The sequence below is a fragment of the Augochlora pura genome, chromosome 3 (genome assembly GCF_028453695.1).
Source record: "Augochlora pura isolate Apur16 chromosome 3, APUR_v2.2.1, whole genome shotgun sequence".
Lineage (NCBI taxonomy): Eukaryota > Metazoa > Arthropoda > Insecta > Hymenoptera > Halictidae > Augochlora > Augochlora pura.
This window is the reverse complement of record NC_135774.1, coordinates 13719525-13743656: the sequence shown is the minus strand read 5'-3', so window position 1 is coordinate 13743656 and position 24132 is coordinate 13719525. Positions and strand designations below refer to the sequence as shown.

General features: G+C 48.6%; 1 protein-coding gene across 1 annotated transcript in view; it reads right to left on the bottom strand.

The window, feature by feature from the left end:
- LOC144467676 (zwei Ig domain protein zig-8) overlaps positions 1 to 23716 on the bottom strand; it is a 134198-nt gene extending 110482 nt beyond the window's left edge. Inside the window, exon 1 of the mRNA XM_078176575.1 lies at positions 23581 to 23716. Coding sequence (XP_078032701.1) covers positions 23581 to 23716 — 136 coding nt within the window. The remainder of the gene's footprint in view (positions 1 to 23580) is intronic.
- Positions 23717 to 24132: the final 416 nt, after the last annotated feature.

Sequence of the window (24132 nt, the reverse complement as noted above, 5' to 3'; positions counted from 1 at the left end):
GTCAAAGAAAAGGAACGTGCCGCTAATAAAACTAAACTAAACTAGCTCGAGCTCCTTCAACTTTTGCCTGGACGACGACGACGTCGACGACGACGAACGAATGAACGAACGAACGAACGAACGAGCGAACGACTGCGAGAGCCAGACGAGGGCGGAACGAGGAAAAAGGAGGAAGCGGGACAAAAATTGAAGAGCTCTCCTTCCCCGCTGTCTCGAACAAATTCTTTCGTGCGTCCCGCTTTCCTCGCCGACCACGAAACTGTGTCATGCGGCATCGATGCGGGTAAGTGGGTACTCGAAAATAATAAGGAAAATCTTTGCGACGTTGACCATCCAGCAACAAGAGGATAATTTTTCTTTCCCCTCGGTGAAGCGGCCGGCAAGAAACGCGTCTCGTTCTTCTTTTACCAGCAACAGCTGTTTTATCGTTCCAGTTTAACAACGGGGATTAATCTATTGGGGGCGAACCGTCTCGTCTCCTCCGACCTGCCAGCACACGCGCGCACTCTCGTCTCCGTATTCATTTATTTAAATACGTTCGTAATTAATAGCTTGTTCGAAAAGTAATTTCGTTCCTCGAAACGCGCTCGATTCGGCAATTTCCCACCGAGAAACGAAATTACTTTTCGAACGTAATGATTTCTCGATATCATAAATTTGCTGCGCAGAAAATTTGTCCGTAAAATTTCGTTTGATAAATATCTGTCAGCAAATTAACTTCGCGCGCGCGCGCGTGGAACGAAAGATATTGAAACGGCGATTCCACCGCGGTTTTGTGATTCACAGGCTGAGGAAAGGCTGGCCGGACACGCGGAACAATAACGCTATTTCAAACAATAAAATTAAACGAGCGGAGCGTGTGCGCGCGCGATACGCATGGTCCTCGGCGAATTATGATAATGTTTGGCCCGCCGCCGGGTGGAAAAAAGAAAGGCCGGAACGAAAAGATACGAGAGGGGTCGGGGTGCTAGGTGGCGGATAAAGCACGAAAAGGTGCGGAAGAGGCGGGAGGCGAGAAAAGCGGGCGAGGCTTGAAAAATGCGGGCAAGACGAGAAAAGGTTTCTGGGTTTCGCGGTGGCCGTACTTTTAAAGAGAAAGAAATCACTCGGTCCGGCTTCGTTTTTCCTCTATTTTTCCTGACGGTCCGTTCAGCGGCCTGTTCCTGTCCGTCAGGGTGACGGAACACGATATCTCAACGTCCGAGCGAGAGCTGTCCGACGAATTTTTTCGCGTCCGGAAAATTAATGCGCGTCGATCGATTTCGGGGCCGATGCGCTTTCTAACGGGTCCTTATCGTGATTGCGGCACGTTGTGAAAATAATCGCGGCGATCCACGCACCAGCACCTTCCAGCGACATTTTAATCCTTTGAGAACAGTGTCGAATTGTCGAATTGGCGATTTTTATATTTTATATAAATCTCTCAGTGCTCCAAAACGAGCCATGATTTTATTTATTTTATTTTATATTAAGTTATTTGAAATCTCTGGATTTATTACTCTTTTTGGGACTTATTCCTTTTATAATTATCGCGTAACTTCCTGCACATATCCAATAAATAATTAAATGATACCTGAAAGTGTATTGTTTTTAATAATCTAATCTAGTAGAATGTACATTGTTTAATCGCATGATAGTATACATTTCAACTCTGTGCGATTTTTATGACACGTGCATGGCTAAAGAAATCCATTCAAATATTCCTTCTAAAAATATTTTTATATCGGAAACCATGAAATAAATATTCAGATACCGGCGATTCCGACTAGTTTCCTAGTTCTAGTTTTAAATACGTTTTTGTTTCACGGCAGGCGATCGATGAAAAATGATCGCCAATGGCACAACATCGTCGAAAAGTTCTCGAGGGTGATCAGCAGCGACCCGGTTTCCAGCGACGAACTATTAATTCCCCCGAAACGGAGCGGAGCGTTCCCGACGCGGGTACGAATCAGTTTTAAAATCGTAAGCGTGCTGGTCGGCGAAGTTCCGTAATTGGCCGACCCACTTGGAGGACTTGATTTTTCGTTGACCGCCGGGGATCGGGGGCCGTTTCCCCGAAACCGCGTTGTAAAACAGGCGGCTACGAGCCTCGCCGCGCTCGCCGGGAATGAACGAGGCTGCCCGGGGTAGTCTCGGAGAGCGGAATCTGCGATACAGTCCGCGTGTCCTGCGGCCGGCGGATTCGCGACGGAATAATAGTTCGCGATTGGACGCCGAAAATTAGAGCGGGGTCTCGCCGAATCGCGCGCTGGTCGCAGAGGATAACGCCCGAAGGAACTATCGCGGCGCGAAAGTCTTCTTCTTTCTTTCTTTTTTTCTCTCGGTCGCAGCAGCTGCCTCGATCCCTGCCGCCATTCTCTCTCGCACGGCATCGGCGTCGTAACGGGCGGGCGCTCCGACTATCGCGTAGAACGGGCAATTTTCTCTCCTCTCGCGTTTCCACGGTTTATTGAAAAAGCTGAGCAGAAGAGGAAAGCATCAAAGTTCGCAATTTGCACCAAGTGCGAGAGGCTGTCGGAGGCTGAAACGAACGCGCTCGCCGGGGGAGCCGCCCGCGCGCGCCTCGCCGACTAGAGAGAGAGAGAGAGAGAGAGAGAGACCGGGGTCGAAAGTTCAATCTCGTCTTCGGCCGCGTTTCGACCGATATTTTGTCCCGAGCCCGCCTTCGGCCTCTCCCCGCTTCACCTCCGATCTCTCCCCCCGTTTGCCGATTGATTTCCGCGATCCAACTTTTATATTGCCCCGGGCAGGGCCCCGTCGCTCTGCCCCCTCCCTCTCTCCCCCCGCCTAACGCCGATCGTTCGATTTCAATAAAATTAATTACAAACTACCGACTGAGACATCGGGATCGTCGACGGGCCCCGGGACGCGCGCAGCTTTTAATTAGTGTTCCGCAGGAAACGGATAAATGACCGTGCACGATCCTCCTCCCCCCCGACGCTGATAATGGAAAGCGCTCCGGTAGCCGGGGAATATTCTTGCGACGGCCACCCTCCGGGGGGGCTCCTTCCCTCCCCCGCCTCCCTCAGGCCGCGGGGCGCGACGGCAAAATTATCGAATCTTCGGGAGACAATCTTTCAGCGGACGATCGAGATTGAAAATGAAGCCAGACGGTCTCGGTGTCGGCCGGTAATTGGATTATTAGGAGAAGCGGCCGGATAGGATCCCGATGAGGCGCCGATTGGAACGGATATGAAAGATTCTGATAATACTTCTGACGTCCCGGCCGCGATATAAACCGGCCGATTAAACGTTCGCGCGGAGAGCCCGGCGAGCCGACTATTAGACCGCTGCTCGCACGAAACGAAAAATCGTTCTCGAAGTTCCCGAAAATTTCGGGAACTCGTTCTAAAAATTTCGGGAACTCGTTCTCAAAAATACAGAAACTCTCTGTTTCTGAGAAAGGCTGTTGAAACTGGAGCGGAGGTGCATCGATGACGAGGGATCGCCGATGCGACCGAGAGCAGACATTAAGATTGATGCGTCTAATAGAGAGCCAATTGAGGATACATTACGAAGAGGGCCACGAAGGAGTAGACTCGATTCGCGCGCGCAGCACGGGCACCCATTAACGACAATTGACCCCTCAATGTCTAATGTGGATTTCAAGGCCGTGGTGCAGCCGATCGACATGCGACGTCGCAGCGAGCTGCAACAACGTCGGATCATAGTCGAGTAAACGGTGGATAAAAGTCGAATGAAAGTCGCGCGCGACGAGACGCCGCGACCAGCGAATATCTTGTCGAATCGAGCCTCGCAGCTTTTTATCTTTATCGATGGTTCGCCGAGCCGATGGTAACCGAGCATCAAACAGCGAAGAGCGTTTCGAACTGTGAATGATCTCGGTGAGCCGCGACGACTGTCGAGCCTCGATCCGCGGCTGGTTTTCGAGTCGCGGTCAAAGGAGCAAGATGATTAAAAACAGCCAGAAATATTGACGAACTCCTCAAAAGGGTACTGCGAACCTTGCTGACGTCTAAATAAAACGATTTCTCTGCGCTGGTCGCGCTACACCGCGATATCGAATGCGCGCGAGCGACAGGAACAACAAGGATCGCCGGCGAGGAGTGAACGGTGTTCGCCGGAAAAATATCGCCGGTGACGACGGGGTTTATTTTATAAGCGACAGGAACCGGTTAAACATCAGCCGGGAACGACGTATAAAATTAGTCGCGGCCGGTTTATTTGTAAACCTTTGTGAGATTAGTTTCTGTAGCTGAAAAAGCGGAAGTCGCGACACGGGAAAAAGAGGAGCCCGGGTAGGCGCCAAGTGTAACTTGCTCGTGAAAGCCATACGAGGGCCAGGACGCATTCCAAATAATTTATTTCGAGCACGAGGACCGCGCGCTCGCGCATGTGTGTTTGCGTGTTCGCATGCGTGTGCTGGCGGCAGAGGCACACACACGCCGGCACAGCCTCGTTTCAGCCCCCAAAAGGAACCGCTTCGCGCAAGGATTATACCCCCGGTCTGTGCAAAGTGCGAAGCACATCCCTCCAATTAGTTGCACAATGCAATTACTGCAGGTATTATTCCATTACGATGCCTGTTGTTCGAGTAATTTGATCATTGCGAAGGCTGCTCCTAATGTATTATTCTGAAAACCGGGGGAGACGGTAGACGGAAAACCGTGCCGAGAGGGAATTTCATAATTCCGCGGCAGCCGGAAGTGTTTGTAACGCGAATCCGGTATTAATCGCCCGGGGAAATTGAGAAAAATTAAGCAGCGCGAGCGCGACGCGTTCTCCGTTCCCGTTTGTCGGCCGGATATTTAGAATGCATTTAATCGAACAGAAATTATCCGAAGTAGAAAGAGCCGGCGACGAACGAACGAGGGAGGGGTGGGGGGAGGGGGAAGGCCTTCGATACCCTTACGATCGCGTACACCAATTTATTCGACCGTGGAAAATTCGTCGGCTCCGCGGAATCGTTCCTGGTAGAAAAAAGATCGCGTTGCCACCGGTCCGCATAGTTCGCCGGTGGATCCGGTAACGCGATATCGGAAATTTATTTAATCAGACGTCGGATCCATTAATCGAAGGAGCGTCTACAATGTTGGACGCTTCTGTAATAAAAAGAGCGCGCCGGGTATTGCCGGCTCGCAAACGAATACCTCGCATTAATCGAGCAACGGGGCGGGGGAGAGAGTTATACAATCTGCGAAACTTCTTTAAACCCGGGGCTGAAATTCCACGGGAATCTAACGGGAGCCTCGGCGCGGCGACGTCCCGGAAGAAGCGGACCAAATCGAATTCGAATTCTTGAAGGATTAGTCCTGACAAAGTGCTCGGAGGACGGAGAACGGGAGGGTCGGAACACATTTTAACGCAATTTGAGAGGAAGTTGGTAAACGAGATTTAAGAGAAGTCGGAGGAGTTCGAAGCATCGACTTAAACGAGCGGGAAAACGATCCCGGAGGAGGGCCCCCGGCCTCCCGGCAGCTCGATCGGGGGAGCATTAGACAGAGAGAGAGAGAGAGAGACGAGGCTGGCCGACGATCGGCCGAGCGTGTAGATATCCGGGGCATCCGAGAGACAAATAGCTCGGGTCCGACAGCGCAGCGGTAAAACTGACGCCGCGCGCGACGCCGCCGGCACAGAAACCGAAAACGTCTCCGCTGCGGCCATTTTTCACTTTTATACCGGTCGCAACGATGGCCCGGCGGTGTGCGCCGAATGCAGAAAACTCGTGGAAAAAGGGCGGGTAGGAGGGGAGTGGACGGGTTAACGCTTGCGTCCGACTCGGCGTATCCTGTAGCAGTCGTACGATGGAAGAAGAAACCGTAGCAAATGCTTTCCGGAAACCCATTGGCCCGTCAGCGCGGCCGTATCGAGGCGAAATTCTGAAAGAACGAAAATAAAGACTGAAGGTAGCGTCGGTGGAGTGGCGCGCGAGGAGGAGGGACGATGGCGGGCTGAGGGGGGGGGGGGGGGAAGACCCCCGTGGAAAGAAGACGGCGGTCTTAGGACTCGGGGCGATAAGAAAAGGACGCTGCGCAGGCTGCCGTTGGTGGCTGCAGCATGCAAGAACCGTCCGAAAGAAAGCAAAAGGACCGGGGTGAGCGGACGAAGAACTGATCACCGGAAACAGAGGCGGGACGGGCAACGAAGATAAATAAGGAGGATGAAATGAGCAAATTCGAAATACTTCTGAAACGGTGGCAGCACGCCTCCCGGCCACATGTGGCTCGCTGAAATACTGGCTGCGATTTTGCAGAAACTTCGGAGCCGCAATTTCCACTGATTGATCGTCCGACTCGAAACTTTCCCTGGAAATTACGTGCGCGATTCAATGCGCCGAATTATGCCCCACCGTTCGTTAACTGTTTATCTTCGCTTATCGCAAGCTAAACGCTCCAGTGTCCTCATTTTGTCTATAGAGCACAAAGGCAAATATAACGAAGCTAAAGATTCGTTAATAAAAGAAATTAATAAAAAAAAGTTACCATATGTATTCTAAACAGGAGAATTACATCTTCATTGACGCTGTTAATGAATGGATGTTTATACTATTACGACGAATGCAGAAAGATGACTTAAGCGATCTTACTTTATTTGTTCAATAAAACACAGGTGGACGCCGAATTAATTAAACGAGAGAAAGAAGCTAAAAATAAATTGCCATACACAGTTAAAATGAAAAATTACACCTCCCTTGATACTTCTATCTTTCTTTATACTTTTACAGCAAACGTGAAATTAAAATTCAAGTGCTTCTATTTTAATTCTCGATAAATCACAGAAATGAATAGAAAGCAAATGAAGCAATGGTGGGAAAGAAGCAGACTACTATTTTCCACACACATTTCGAAATGGAGAATTACGTCTTCCTCTACGCTTTTAATCACCAACTCTCTACCCTTTCACAACAGACGCCAGATGATAGTTTAATTGTTCTTGCGTCACGTTTCGAAGAACGTACAATCCAATAGGGTGCAAATGAAGTGAACGAGGAAAAGAAACGCTCGTTTCTGGGACAGCGAGGAGGTCGTCGACGACGTAGCTGTCAACGGAGGCGATTCATGGGATCGGTAAAAACTGCTAGGTGAATGACAGCGCGCCGTACGGATCCGTAAACAGGAAAACATTCGTTTGTCCGCGGCGTCCCCGTGCACATAAGGCGCAGCCACGCATGTCTATGCACGGCGGAACGTGTACGCCCACGCGTGCACACAACACGCGTATTGTGTGTAAACGCGGGACATCTCTAAATCACGGCGTCAGAGTCGAATTAACAGTCGGCAGGTTCTGGCGCAAACCGTGACGTTTGGACACACCCTCGTTCGCCCCCTTCCTGCCGGACACGAGCCTCCGTGCCGTATGCTTTGTTAATTCCCTGATAAACTGTTGCGAATTAGGCACGAAAGTAAAAACAACGAGCGCTAAAAGCTCGTAACTTTCGCCTAATTTTACGGCACTTTGTTATCCAATTATTCGCTTATTACAGTATTTAAAGCAGAATAACCATTACGCGCTTTATATAACCAATATAAAATGGGTCAACAATTTCCTTATAACAGTTAAAATACTTCTTTGAATTTTCATAGCTGTTTTCCATGAACCGAATCAATAAACTGTATCCAAACCTGCCTAAAGCGACTCGAGCGATTGAAATGCATTCGAGACACGTTTTATAATTCTTTGGGCCAATTAGAGTACGGCTGGTAATCGACAGATTTCTACTCCGATTTTCCTTCGACGTGGGGGCGAACTTTTCGCGCAATCGGACGTCCATCGCCGAACGCCGGAATCGCGAAATTAATTCGTCCGTGATCGTAGAGCCTGGCAGCGGGATTGCAACAATTCGAAGCCGTCCTGTCGTCGCCTTTTCGTGGCATTCGCCACGTTTATAGATTAATTACACCGACAGGTTAGATCGATGTCTACGCGTCCAACACGCGCGACCCGAATTCGATTTGGCCGGATGTTGCGGGATGCGGCTGGATTACCGGACGCGTCGAATATCATGCCATAATTTCGTCGACCCTGTTTGTCGGCTGATTCGCATGGTGTCGTGGGGTGCAGGGTGCAACGGTATCGCAAGGCGAAGGGAATGTTATGGGGAATTAACGAGGTCGATTTAAATGCTGTCCCGCAATCAGCGGTGCTATGGATTCCGTCTGTAATAATGGCGTGCCGGTGCATGGTTAAATTTACATCGTGTGGCGGCGTGTGAATTCTCGCGAACAGGTCGTTTTTCCATTAGGGAGGCGAGCACAGCTTGATAAAGTAAGAGAATATAATTATAGGTATATAGAAGGTATATAGAGAATATAATTGAAAGTTTAATAAGGAAAATATGATTTTCAGTAATTTTGGTCTCAGTTATTTAATTGCATCCATGAATAGCTGTGAGAGCTGTAGGATTAAAATGAGGACAGCCGCGATGTAAAACGGAGCAATTTAAACTATTCCTGGATTAATTACTAAGCATTCTCGGCATATATGGTTAGTAGACGTAGTACGATTTCTATCGTGTTTGGACTCATTTTAGCTAATGTTCAAATGAGTTGTAAATGCTAACCCTATCGAGCACTGAAAATGACATTATAAGATTGGTAATATTAACAGTGTGATTTCAATTATAATATAAGCTGGAATTAAGGAATTAATTCATCAATTCCAGTGAAAAAAGTCTCCACAATTTCAACAATATTGAAATGAAAAATTCGGACCTGAAAATGACTATTCACCTGCAAAGGTGGATTTAGTGTTAATCGGAAGAATCTTAGCTATTGTGTACAGAGAAATATTCCACAAAAATCCTCCAAATAATCTCTGTATTTTTACAATGTCACCTAAGAAAATTCGAGCGGCAATAAAAATGTGACGAAATAGAAATTCGGAAAGAAATGATCGATGGACAATCAGTCGAAGAAGCGAAACAGATACCGGCTGATAAATGAAACCGATCGATTCAGCGGCGCGCGAGGTTTCTTCATTAACGTCACCGGATTCCACGGCGATAAGGACGAATTTCCCATTTTCCAGCACGCGATTCCGCCGGGCTGTCGACCGGGCAATTCCGGCGGACGGAGCGCGGGTTTTGCGTACGGAATGCCGTGGACGCGGACGGAACGCGCGGGCGCGGGGGGATCGTTATTACGGCCGCGAGAATTCGTTTTAATTGTGGTAACGATCGTGAAAGTTGATGGCGCGGCCGATAGGCATACGTGTTTCGTTTTACGACGCGTAATCCGCAGGCCGGTACACGTGTAGAAAGAATTGATCGAACCAGAACCGGCAGCAAGCTGTGCGCGGCGGCGGCGTGGCTCGGGGTTTCGGAACGCGGGCCGCGCTGATCCGTGGAAAAATGTTGCAGCGCTCGGCAAAGAATATTCCCCACGCCGGTATGTATCGGTAATTGTGTCGCTTTTATGCCAGCCGCGCTGCGAAACCGTCGATCCGCACGTACCGTAAAATTCGTTCGATAATTTCTATTCACCGCGAGTGGATAAATTTCGTGTCGAAATTCGCAACAATCCGGCGAAAAACCAGCGGCGAAACATTGTTGTAACCCGGCCGGCCGTTGGACCGGGCGTTTCGCAGAGTTTCGTAAACGACACGGCGACTCCCGGTATCGTTAATTATTGTACCGTGGATTTACTGTTCATCACGGAAATGAACAGTCGCGATATAAACCGGCGGAAAGTCCCGAAATGTTTATAGAATGCTATACAAAATTTACAGAGGACAAGGTTGATCATGTTTTCTAGATCGTGTTCGCTCGGCCACTTGAAAATCGTATTCGCCTTTTTGCAAATGTAATGCACCCTTTCGCACGTTAAATGCAGTCGTTTATAATTATTCGTAATAGAATTTATGTTCAATTTATAAAATCGAATCGCATCGTTTAAACAATTATTGAGGATTAATGGAGATGGACTGTTCGTAATGACGTTCGTATTATTTTATAAATGATTATATAAATTCGTATTAAATTTGAATATTCAATCGTCTACGTCCAATTTTGATCTGCGGAAGGGTTAATTTTGTTTGCACTAAAATGAATACTGTAATATGATTTATTTACTGTACAAGAAGGTGGATACAATGAGCGAAAGGATGAAAAGCTGTGCTTATTACCCGCTTCCTGAAATTATTAAAGACACAAAGAATTTTCTGTCGGACACGAGCTCGCTGCAATTAACGAAGACACGGCTTTTGTTTCGCGGAAAGATCCAACGGCGGATTAATTATTCTTCCGAGTCTTTTGTCAACGTTAAAGAATATCGGCGCGGGGAACGCTGATAAAAACGGATGCCTGGATTACCATGCAAAGTCAACACGCGTTGCTGAAGGATCCCCGGCCGACATTAATAGAATGATAAACTGCGGGGCGACTTTTTTTTATTTTTCGACCATCGCCATGTTGTTTATCTCAATTACATTTCACGCCGCGGCATATTTTCCTCGAGTTTACCACAATATCTCAGATATCTCGAGTAATCCGGCGACGTAATAAATATTACAGCCGTCTGCGAACGAATCTGTGGTGGATCACCGGTCATTGAGATTTATTTCGCCGGGTGGAAGTTCCGATCGTAAATAACGTAATTCATTAGCCTTTTAACTTCCATTCAGCGGGCGTCCATTAATTACGCGCACTGTACCGCGGATGGCCGCTCGGTTGCTTTAATTATCCTGTCATTAAGACGCTCGTTAACCGGGATTTTTAGTGCAATATTAATCAAAACACTGTCGCATTTTTCATGGCTACTTTTTTGCGGCGCCCCGGACCGAGCGACACTTACCGTCCAGGCGCTCCCTTTTTTTCTCCCCCCTCCGCGGCCGCGGTGAAACAACAATTTATGTAATGACTCGAATTTAACGAATGTACAGCAAGGCTGGGAGGAGGAGGGCTTCTCGGCGCTCCTCGAAAAAAAGACCATTTATCTTCGGGGCTCGTTAATGTGAGAAAAATTCTGCGGCCACGGGCAGCGCCGGTGGAACAGGTCCGACCCGCTTGTTCGAACGACCCGTTTTTCCACGAAAAAGAAAAACCCGGCGGTGTAACCGGGGCTAAGGTTATCCCGGGGTTCGGAAAATTCGCTCGAAATTGGCTGGCGGATCGGCGCGCACCGGCCGCCGTGTAAATCCGTGAAACCATAACGGACCGGGGGAACGCGCGCGCGAGGCAGCTCCGTTCAAGTTTCGTTGGCAGTTGAAACTCTGGCAAACGGTTCTCTAACTACCCGAACGAGGGAACGCCCGCGCTCGCGGAGACGGCCCGGAGGCGAAATCCGGAAGGAAAACCATCCGGATGCGGTTACCCGGAAGATTTTCCTTTCCGCGACTCCGATTTTCGATTCCCAATTAACACGCCCGCCTGTCTGCAATTTATTTTTTCGGAAGGGCGCGCCGGTAACCCCGCGGGAACACCGCCGCCGCGTTTTTTACGGAGTTCTCGCGGTTCCGTGGAAAATTTGGTTGCCATAGCGATCGTTCGTTGTAGTCGAAAGTTGTTTTTCATTAACGCGGTGCGCGCCGCGCGGCGCTTTCACAGTTTCATAAAATGCGCTGCTCCTCATTCAAGAAGTTGCTTGCGCCGGGCACACAATGACGCTCTGTTCGCCCGATGCGTTCTCTCTCTCTCTTTTTTTTTCCTCCTCCCCTTCCCCCCTCCAGCCGCTGTTTTTCGGTGAACCGACGCAATTTAGTTATTAAAACTTGGGTGCGTATTGTGCGGCCGTTGAAAAGGGTCAATTAAACCGTGGCGGGGTGCTAAAAATCCCCGGTTACCATGATGCCATTGGACTATTTAGAACGCCTTTGTTCCACGCGTAGCGCGATGGGATTCATTTCGCCCAGGCGAACTCGCTGAATCGAATCAGTCCGACGACAGATTGCACCGAGCTGGAATAACAACGGAGAGGGAGATGAGAGAGACATAGAGAGAGAGGGAGTGAGAGAGAGAGGGGTTCGTGTAGGGTGGTTTAATTCGACGCGCAAATCCGAGATACGATATCCGAGGAACGACTTCATTTCCGCGGTGTTTTCTTTGAATCCAGCCGCCGTCCCGGGGTTCAAACGACGCCGGGAAGTCGCTGAGCCATGCGATCGTAGGGACCGAAGATTTTTTCCAATTTCGAACTTCACAGGAAGTCTCAGTTTCCCATTTACCCAGCGGTGGGAGTTGAAATACGCTTCCAGGGGAAACTTTGCATCGGTAATATCCCGATCTTTGCTGGTTTAACTTTCATTGACTTTGTCCCCGAACAGTAATTCACCGCGAGAGAGCGGTCCCAACGACAGGTGCCGCGACAGCTGACCGATTTCAGAATCCGTCCCCACCGCCTCCGTGCACCCCGGCGAACCCGCGTTAGACTCAAAAACAAATTACTCGAACCATCACCCCTTTTAACCCTCGTTTCATCCCGTCGATGCGACACACGTTTCCCCTCGTCTTAACTTTCTCACCTCCGATCACGGTTTTGTAAATTTCCACGGAACTGTTCTGATTTTTTTTGTTTCCAATTAAAATTTCGTTTGCAGTACCAAGCCGCGATATTATTGGATTTTATCGGAATAACGAAACATTTTATATTTCTCGAAGCCGCGAGTAATGGAACACTCAGAGCACAAATGGATTCATCGCCCCTCCGATCAGGAAATCAAACATTTATTTTAAATTCATATATTTCGCGCGATCGATGAAAGTATCGACTTTCAAATCATATACACGGCGAGCGAGGAAATGGTTTGTTAATAAATATATACCGCGATTGCGGGGACCGATGCTTCCCTTTTGCAACGAGGCGTCGAAAATCAATCTACGATTTTTTCTAGCCATTTTATAACACAAAAACGAAGAAGAAATACGCTCGTAGAAATTCATTATATCTCTGCAAGGTACAGTCTTATACAAAGTTCAAACATCTGTAGAAACTTTAAAAAATTGTTTATTTCATATAAAACCACCGTAGAATTACAGATTGAAGTCTCCTCTGTGCAACGAGCCCTCCAGAATGGGGCTACGATTTTTCTATACGATTTTATAGCACTCCGAACGACAGGTATACTTTGCAAACATAAAAGAATTTACGGAACCAAAGCTGCTCGACAATTCTGTTCCATAACGTCGCGCACAAAAATCGTGGCACAATTTTTAGAGCACCATTGTGAAGGAGAAGCTTCGGTCTTGAAATCTACCGTAACTATATAAATGAGAAAATTTCTCCAACGTTTCTATAGACGTTCGAACTTCCGTTCTTCCCGGTAATAAAAACGTGCCCCCGGTTTGGCCGTGTTTTTGGTTGGTCGGCGACCGGTTTGCCCGTAAATCTAAAACGTTGAAGGAATAGTTCTCGCCCGGAATACTTGTACTCCTCGTTCGCTACGGAGACAATGACGTAGGGGGTGTCAAACGCGGAGAATGAACTGTGGGAGAAGGAACCCGGTCTTCCGGAAACTGGTCCCGCGGACCGACGCGACCGACCGGAGAGAGTTCTTGGCTAGCCCAGAAGAGGAAGAGGACGGCAGTCGGAAAGTCACGACGGTGGATAGAGGAAGAGGAGGCGGAGGCAGAGGAGGTGACAGAGGAGGAGGAGGAACGGAGGAGGAACGGAGAAGTGACCCAGGCGCCGGCAGTTACTTACGCTTAGGACAATTTACCTTAATTAATTAACCGGCGTTGCGACGGGGCGCTAATTTATGCTCATGAAATGATTCACTGCACTTTGCCTGTCTCCGTTCCCCGGACCTCCTCTCCTCGAGGCTCCTAGCAGCCACCGGGCTGTCCTCCGCTCTGCGGCGGACTCGACGAGAAACGAAAATTTCGAGCCGAGGACATCTCGGAGACAGACGGATGAGCCGCTCTAATTAGAAGTCGTCCGGAACGTTTCGGATTCGTAGTGGTGAATACGGCCGGTCACCGGCCGCGCCCCATTTCGCAATCTTCACCGCGGCGGGAGCGCTTAAACGACTCCCCGGCCCGATTGTATGCCGGCATAAAATACTCGCTGCGAAGAGAATAGCCGTTGCTGCGTCGACGTCGTTGACTACGTTGTCGTCGGCGACGTCGTTCCACGAGAGGACCGTTTACTTGTTGCTCGTTTCGATGCGTGTTAATTTTCGTACGGTCCCCTCCATAGCTCCGCGATCTCTCCCCGCCGTTTCCGGAGGAATTGGATCTTGCTAGTCGGCGATACGACACACCAAATTAATCGCGACACGCGTGAACGTTCCTTTCCCTGGCTAGAGTGGGCCGGGAAACTGAGCCGCGTTTATTTTATCCTCGAGCATCCGATGGAACGATTCTAGAGCGCGCCGGTGACTCACTGCTCCCTGTGCAGTGGAATTTCGTCTGCTGCTGTTTCGTTTCCTATCTTTCACCAATCGATGATTGCTTGAACCCTTTCGCTCGTGAGATTAAATGTAGCGATTTAGAATGACCGTAAACGTAGTGGTTAATTGGAACAATTTATTCGACAATGCAGGAAGGTAAATGGCTACTTACTGAATTGTTAAAGAGGCGAATGAAATAAATTTTTGATTGCATATTATAATATATAAAATTGTCAGAGCACTGTCTCAATCCTGTGACTTTAATTTCCCATCTGTAATGATAGACAGGAACTTGCAATAAAAAATGAACAATCTACAGCGAAATTAGAAACTTGAAGCTTCAAAATGAGTCTAAGTTTATTGTCGTGCGATTCATTTTAACGAAATAGCAACAAGGCAAAACCATCGACAATTTGTGAAAGATCGATCAAGAGTCATTCTTCACGTTCGCGAGAAATGAAAATAATTATACATGTTTTCATGGCTTATTAAAATTTCGCAGACTTCCTCGAACGACTGTGCACGACAATTTTCTCGAATCGACAGAGAGGGAGAGCTCGTAGCACGGTGATTCGAAAGCCTGCGAACGAGGAAGAATCTCGGACAGACCCTCGTAGCAGCTATTGCCGGAGCGTAGCCGGCCGGGAGATTTACAGCAGTCGGTGTTCCGGAACAGAGAATTTTATCTCGCGGCCTGTTGATCGAACGTATGGAGGAATTCGGTTCGCAGGAAAAACACAGCGCGAATTAATTCCGGCGTGGGCTGCGACGACGCCGACGGCGGGTAGTCGGACGGTTAATAAATCTCCGGCTGTTGGTTCGTAATAGAGCTTATATTTTATGAAATGTTCCTCGGGAAACTTTTCTGTCAAAGAGTCAATGAAAAATGGAAAGTTCCGCGGGGTTTCGCGAATGGAACGGCCGGGGAACGGGAATAAATCCCGTGTTCCCTGAATATTTCATCGGTTTACGGATTTTCTTCAACGGCCGCGCGAACCTATATTAAACTCGACGGTTTATTCTACGCGCTGCCCCCCCCCCCCTCCACCCCTCCTGTGACGCGTTTACACAAACGAGAGAGAGAGAGACTTGGACCCACGCGGAAAGGGTGCCGATTAATATTCGACAACCCGTGAATGGTTTATTACACCGGTCGTTCGAACCCCATTGTTTCTGTTACAATGACACCCCTCCGTCGTCGGCCAGCGAGAAGTATTAAAAGTTGCCGGAACGACGATTGGACGCCGGGCAGATGCGTATCGGGGCGATAAGTTATGCTCCCGCGGCGGTTTTTATTAAACGAACGATCCCTGAACTCTGTACAGTGGGTCAACCGGACGGGCTCGTGTAAAAATCGAAGAGCCGACGACGGAAACGAAACAAAGCGACGATTATCTTCTACGCTAAATCTGGCACGTTCTAAAATAAAGAAAAAATAAAGAGAGCGCAGTATGAACATTGTCCAACCTTGAAAATTTATGTTAAACTTGTTACATTCCAATTAAACTGCGATTTATCCGATACCATGTAAGTATAGTTTAATTTTATTTTATAAAAATATTCTAATAATCATTCTATTATTCTATTATCTAATCAATGTATTATTTAGAGCCATAATCACCTGATAGAAAACTCGAATGCAATTTTTTTAATAATAAAACGTCTCGGTACCGGGATATTCTAAAAATAAACCTTTGACTAACAGTGTCCCCATTACACATCATTTCCGCAACTTTCGGCATCCCGAGCCAGTCTCGCAAAATTTATCCAGCACTTCAGGAACTCGCGTAAAGGTCGAGTGAAAGAACCGACGAAATCATTTGTTCGTCGAAACGAATTGATAACCCGTCGCAGCGCGGGCCGCTTCAAGAACCTTTCGACGATCCGCGAAATTCCGCTCCTCCCGTTTAACGCGGCCGCCTCTAATTATCCGGATCCGCGGAGCCGAGCAAATTGCACGCGCGAAGTCATCCTTTAGGCTCGGGAGTGCTTGTTTTGTCGCGCGTTTCGGCTGTGCATTCAGACGTAAGAGCACGCGCTAATTAGACTGTTTTGTCGGGAGAGAGGGAGGGAGCGAGGAAGGGGGAGTTAAACGCGTTAAAATATAATTACAGCATCTTCCCGGTTTTCCAACGTATGAAAGCGCTCGGAAATGAAGCTTTTAAACGCCGACAACTTACATCTGAATACGCGGACGGCGCGCGCGCGCGAGCGCGTCCCTCTGTTCCCGCGAAAGGCAAGCCTTCGCGAATTGTCGCTCGCGAAACGTGCGACGAACGCGACGCTGTCCAATATTTAATTAGCAGCGCGCTAATTGGAGTACGCGGCATCGGAATCCTTTAATTCCCGGCCAGGAGAAGAAAGGGTCTTTGAAGAACGGGCGGAAAGAAGAGGGAAAGAGAAACAGCGCTGCACAATTCCGCCTGGAAGCGTGCCGATATGTGTTGCTCGCGTTGAAATCGCAACACGCTTTGCCTGATAAGTGGCCGCGCCTTTTCCGTGCGCGTTTCATCGGCTCTCGAATAAATCTATCGAGAAGCTTCTTGCGACAAATATTCGTTAAAACTCCCTTTGACGCGTGCCTCTCGGCCAGGCGAGAACGAAAGATCCGGAGGGGCGCGGACGGGTTCGCGCGCGCTCTCGATTCGGGGAGCGGCGCGCCGCGCGTTGCTTTAAAAAACGGTGTCAAACACGCGGCAAGGCTCAGTGTCGTCGAAACAGCTCTCAGCCGGCTCTCAGGTAATGGTTCCTACTTTCCCGTCGCTTTGCCGCCGGTGCCGGGTATAACGAGTAGATTGCAGCGGCGCGCTACAGTTTCGACGCGGGTCGCGCCGCTTAAGCGAGCCCGCGTGTAACGACAAAGGATAAATAGTAGAATTAAACGGGGTCGAACGGCAGCGCGTTTGTTTCGTCGCGTTAATTTGCGCCAGGACGACGTGCTCGACGGTATTCGATGGAAAGAAAGCGGACGAAAAAAAAAAGAGGGGGAAATAGCGAGACCGCGGGGGAACGGTGAAGCCGGCGGAAAGAAGGAGCTCGGGAAGCGAGCGCGGAATAGCGCGGAGCGGGACGAGACCGCGAGGCTGCGTGCAGCGCGTGGCCGCGTGCGTGCGATTTAAGGGAGAAGAGGTTGCAGGTTCAAAGCCCGGGTTCAGAGCAGCGTGTAACGTTAATTGCTCCGCCGCTGACGGTGGCTTGACGTTCTCCACTATTCGGATAAAATTACTTGGAACGGTGAATTAGCTTACTCGATCGAAATTAATGCTCCCATAACCGGGATAATTAATGCGACAAGGGGGGGTAGAGAACGGCTACACGGCCAAGTGTCGTTTATACGTTCGGCCGAGCGACACCCTAACCCGCGACGTATTCAATTTACAGATGGGGGAGGAGGGCGAACAAGTTTTTTCGCCGGCCGGAGAAATTAAATATGTAACGAGAGAGGGAAGTTTTCGCCGAACTAATTTCCCTAAACCGACACGGATAACGGCTCGCCGGCGTGTCCGCGGCGTTACATTATTTACGTATAAATAGTTCTGGCCGCGTACCGTCGCACAGCGTCGCACAGCGTCGCACGGTGTCGCGTAGCATCGCAAGTCAGTTTTTCTGAATTTTAAGCGGAGCCGGCACCCCGCCCGCCCCTCCCTCCCCCCGAACTTTCCCCGCGAAATTATTTTACTTGTAGATTTCGCCGCTTTGCATTCTCCCGGAGGATTCACTCTTCCGCGGTCGGCGGCGGGCGAGGGAAATTAATTATATCGCCGTGGAACCGTTTGCCCGGAACGGTCGCGTTTTTATTTTTAATTGGATCCTCAGCTGTGTCCCGGAGCCACCGCGTGCCAGCCGGATAGAGGATGGAGACCGATCGTGATCCCACGGGCTGGCGTGTAATGGACAAGCTGTTTTGAAGAAGTCGCGTGTCAAAAGGCTCTGTGCGCGGCCGCCGCGATTATTTGTGCAGTTAGCGGTGCACGCTGCTTTGGATCAGTGTTCTCGTTTGAGAACGACACGGGCACGGTTTGGACGCGACTGTGTTTACGCCGACGAGGCCAGATGTTTGGTCCGCGGGCCGACTCCCGACGCGCCACTCGCCTCGAAAAACCAATTAATAGCAGGCCTAACTCGCCGCCGTGTGAACTGCTTACTGTCCGCCGGGCTGGATGACAGGAACGCGGGGGTGGGGATCGGAGAATTTTAATTGCAGTGTCGTGTTGCTGCGCGGAACGCGTTCGTTAGATTCGTGGAATCGTTCTGTCAATTTTGCAAAATTCCGCAACCTTTTTAACCCGGTCTCGCGGTCGGCGCCGTTTAAAAATATCTTCGGCTCGCGAGCTGCTACAGTTTGCTTTCGAGAGCAAAATACTGTGGCAATAATTCATTTTCCCAATATCTTAATAACGTTCCGTTAGCTGAAAATTTCACTCGAGTTCTCTGCCAGACGATAACGCATCTAAATAATACACGCCGAGATAATAGACCGTTTGTATACCAGAATATTGCAAAAATAAATGCTCTATTAGCATATCCGGCCGCGTTTATAATCGACACCGGAGGCTTTTCGATTCGCGGAATGGCTTCGCTAATTTAACGAATATATCCGCACGCCGTTCTAATTTGTAATCCGATTTAGCGATTAGCATCATTTTAATAGGGAATTTCTAGCGTTTGAAAGCAATTGCAATATTAATATGAGAATACCGGCAAAATTTCGTATCCGAAACGGGGCTACTCTATCCGTGAAATCATACCGCATATTTCGCGCACGAGCTGTTCTGCATTTGAATCTTTAATTTGACTTTTAATCCGTTACCAAGGTTAGCGTTGATAACATATGAACTAGCTTTCAAAGCAGTTGCGATTCTCCTTTGAGAACACAAAATTTGCAATCCAAACCCCGGAGTTTTTCTATCCGCGAGAATCGCTCCGCTAATTTCCGAAATTTGCTAGGGTCGTTCGAATCTTTTTTCATCCCGTATCGCGGTCGCTTTAATTGAAATTCTCTTGGCTGTGCAAACAGTTGCAATTTCCCGCCGGCGATGTATCCGCGAAAAAAGAAACGTTTAATATAGCGCGGAGATCTTACGATCCGTGTCGGACGGTCCCCCGGCAGATCGTAGATCGGCTGTCGCTTGCTCGAATTCAATAAAGTTCGGACCGATTACCGGTAGCCAAACAGTTATCACGCGCGAGATTAAAACCGGTGGTATGATCGGTCGTCGGAACTGGGAAGGCGAGTTTCTGGTCAGCCCCGGCGCGCTTCGATTTAATTAAACCGGCAGGCCGCGACGCGCGGGTGGAACACCGCGTCGCGAACGATTTAATTCGATTGTATCTTTTAATTGCGCCCGGCGACACAAAGAAGAACTTGAATTGGACTGCTCGGGAAATACGAGCAGCCTGGCTACCCCGACCGACTGCGGAGGGGGGACGGGGGAAGGAGGGCGAAGGGCCGCGCGAGAGGGTGGAACGGGCGGGTAACCGTCGGCGAAGAAAAAATTGTCGTCCGTGTTCCCTCTGACACAGATTTAACGGAAGTACTTATGCAGCCGAGCACATTTGGAATTGCTGAAGCCGTACGGGGGCCGCACGTCCGTGTGCAGACTTTTATGGCAGCACGTGCGTGTCATAAAGCGAGTGTTTCCTCGAAAAAACATGGAAACGAAGACAGACATGCGGTCTTATTTCGAAAATAAATTCATCCCTCCGGCGCGCTACTCGCCGCCGTTTAACGATCCTTCTCGCTACATGGAAAACACACCTTTGAACCTGGACTGCACTCTCTGGCCTGTCTCTCCGAATCAATTTGATCCGTCCAATGTGCCCCACTTTCTGACGAAGTCGAGCTATATTTATCAATTAATTCAATTTTTTATTTTATTGTCGCCAGTTACGTACACTGATAGTAAGAGTAGAATAATGCACAGTGAGGCAGTATTCGAGTGAGCTTTAAAATTAAATAACTTTATCATAATTGAACCAAGAGCAACTGGAATTTTTTGCTAAACGATAGAAAGACTAAAGTAATAAATGTTTATAGAATTTGCAAATTTTTGTGGTTGAGGCGATGGAGAAAATTAAAGACGGATGTTTTCTCGAGTAAAATTAATTTCGAGTGCGGCGCGTGACGCTTTCAGTCCGATTAGAGTCGTCCAGTGACCCGGCGCACCGAAGATGATTTCGAGCTCTAGATCGTGCGATTCTAATGGTTCCCTCGTCGGCGCGGAAAGAAGAATCGCAGCGAAAGGAAGCAACGGTAACGCGGTATTTAAGTTCCGAACAATGGAAAGGTAAAGCGAACGACGTCGTCGTTAGGCGAGACAATTTCTCAAGGAACAAAGCGGCGCACCGCGGGTGCTTTTTAAGCAAAAATTCAATTTCACGGTCGGCCGCGTGACTAAATCGTCAAAATTGTAACAAAGCGGGGCGCCGTTACAACGCCGTGGATCCGCGATAGAGCGTCGCCGAGCGGAGTTGACGTTCCTGTAATGGAACATGGCGGCTGGAATTTAATTACGCTTTGCAAATCCTTCGCCCGGTTGTCGCGGACAATTACGAGGTAATTGTTAATACGACTTGCAATTTGCTCTACGGGCCCGACGACGATTTAAATTCCCCTGGCCGCGACCGCCCACCAGTCTCTGCTTCATTTGTCTCGCCGCGCCGCGCCGCGCCGCGCCGCGCCGCGCAACGGCGAGATACGCGTCGTCGCCCGATCTCGCCGCCGAATGAAAAATATAGTTATCGGCCTCTATTTTTAGGAGGGCACCGGTCCACGGTATTGTTTCGCAGGCTCGAAAACGATTATCCGGCCCGGTTGATCGAACCTTTCAGCTCGGACGGCAAACCGAATCCAGTTCTCGAATTGCCGCGCCCCCGCGACTCGTTAACGCGTCCAATCGAATCCGCCTGATCGTGAACGATGTTGATTAAAATTTTCTACATTAATTATCGACCGATAGATTGGAACGCGCAAACCACTTAATTGACGGCGAATGGAATTTCGATGATTGCGCGACGCGGATTAAGCGGTTCCCTGGCCGGCGAGCCCGGCCAAAAATCCGGAGACTTTTCGAAACTATGCGAACTCAATTCACCACCCGGATAAAATAGACGACGAAGTGGAAACAGACTGCGATGGTCGGACCGTGGGTCCCGGTCGGTTCCTCCAGAATTTTTATATCGGAATCCACGGAAACCCGTATCGATTACCCCCGGGTCCAAATCGATCCGTGCCAAAGATCCCACGCTTTGTTATTCTTACGTGGTAGAGCGGCTTCCATCCAGAAAAACTCTTTTGTCGTTCTAAAATTGACGCGGAGAGGTGAAAGGAATTCTTTCGTCGGCGACGCGGCGACGCCGGCTTCGGGACGATTCGTGGCAAAAGTTCGGCGGAGATTGAGACCGCGCCCGCGCTTGATGAGCGTATCGTGATTTATGTGCTTCATTTCTCAGGTGGCGTCGTCAGAGTTCATATTGGGGAACAAATGCGCGGAAGCAGCCGCGATTTCCACGCGAAAGAATCGCCTCGTCGTCTTCGCCGTAATCTATCCAGTCGTCGTTGTTCATGTCGTCGACGAAACGCTATATCACCGGAGAAATTCGCCTCTCTCCGGTGATCTCGACTCGTGACGTTCGAATAATGATTTACAGGTGATGCAAGAGATATTCATTCACCTTTTGAGAGTTACTTTACAATTTTTTTCAAACGATTGAATTTTTTAGAAAATCATTTCCAAAAATTACGTCTGTTGAGATGAAGAAGATGTGAAATTATGATTTATTAATTTTATCACCTGAGTAATATTATTATCCAGTCATATCTACTATAGGGAATCTAAATATTGTAATTTTTCATTTATTGTATCGTTTATAATTTTTGTTTTTCCTATCAGATTTTAAAGGGATCTATTTATTCTTCTGATATATTAATCAAGTTTTGTTTAAATATACCCGATTTAGCTCTAAGAAGTCATCCTCTTTTATTCGGATTTTTATACATGTATGTTATGTACCAAATAAATAAATGAATGAATAAATAAATTTCGAAAACAGTATCAACGAACGCTATGGAATATCCTATCCGATCTATGCAAAGCCACGCGTCAGTTATCGTCTATCATAAATTAACCGACAGCGGTATGGCGCCGGTAACATTTGTCTCCGATTTTTTAAAAATAAACCGTCCGTGCCGTACTTCGGCCCATAAAAACCTCGATTCGTTCCGAAAAATTTCACGCGGGAACGCTAAACGTGCCATCAAAATTGAAAGAAGTTTCACTTTTCGTCGCCACCGGTATTTCATGGGTTTCCGACGGAACGATTGGCGAATTTAACGGGCGCGTAGTGGCGAGATCGCATATTGGGTCGCTCATCTGAAATTTCACCGAGGGAAAAAAGCATTAAAATTCGGTCGAGACCGCCGCAGTCGACGGGGAACGAGCATCAATTTTCGTATAAAGTTACGCCGTCGAGCATTATTGGCCGAGGGTCGCGCCGAACCGCGGCAAACAATTTTTATAGGGCGCGGACGCGTTCGAAATCGAGACTCTGTGCACAATATTCGATCCGCGGGGGATAAAGGTCAAAAATTCCGAAGTGCGGATCTGGAGAGCCTCGCGTCGCGGAATATTAACGACGAGGCGTCGAGCTTTGAAACCGCTCGCATTGCCGAGCATGCCAGTTTGTTTTCGAAATTTTAGTGTAGGCGATTTCGGGAGAACATTGTTTTAATTCGATTTTTATGTTTAGGGGTCATGGGAAGATTATGTCAAGATAATAGTAATAGTTTAGTAATAATAATAATAATAATAACAATAATAATACTTTTAAAGATGTTAAAAATTTCCAGTGATTTTAATCGCAATATATATTCGATAGAATATGACGATTGAATAAATTAAAAAATTTGGAACGCGTTCTATAAACCTAATATTAGAGACGTGAAAAGAGGAACAATTACACTAAAAATATTAAAAAGATGTTAATTCTTCGTTATCAATCTTTTACCGCGATTTCTTGTCATATGCTTTCCTTTCATCTGTACATGTTACAAAAGAAATATTAAAAAACATTTCTCTGGCAAACTCTGTGTCACATAAAAAGACAAAAATATTTATAGCCTATTTACTATCTTAAAAATAAATTTTACCCCAGCCCTGTTAATTTTCTTTAAAATTCCCGCACAAGGATCGAACGCAGTTGAATATCGGAAAAATTCGAGAGCGGTAGTTAGGCGTGGCTCGATCGTGGGAAGAAGCGAGAAAAAGGGCTGAGGTATGGCGATCGAATAATACGAACCGGAGAAAATCGTGACAGGCAGCGAGGCGCAGATGCCCAAATACACCAGCAGCAACACAGTCCAAGCGTGACGGGGCTCCTGGCAGAGGTCCAGCATTTTCTCGCACGGTGGCCCACCGATTCTTGGCCCGCTCATCGTGCCTCATAGTTTTCGCCCCGGGCCACGTAAACGCGGGCGTAACACGCGCGCGGATCAGCAGGGGCGGGTGAGGTGGGGGGGAGGGGGAAACTTTAATAACGCCTCCTCCGTGGAGCTTCCTTCCTCCTTCCTGTCTTCCTTCCTTCCTTCCTGCCGGTTCCTGCTGGCTTCCCCGCTCGGTAACACGGGATTCCGTGACCACGGGATCAAGCGCGGTGAAACTCCGCGCCGTTGGAATTCCACCGGCGAGCACGAGAATTCCGCTGGCGAGCGCTCGGACGTCGAGGCTGGCTCATTCGGAGACACACCGGCGCACTTCGCGCGAGACTATGCTCCCACGGCCGGGAGCTTTTCCCGGCCCGTGCCGGCCCTGAGTTTATTTATCGCGACCGATGCAGTTTGTTCGCGGAGAA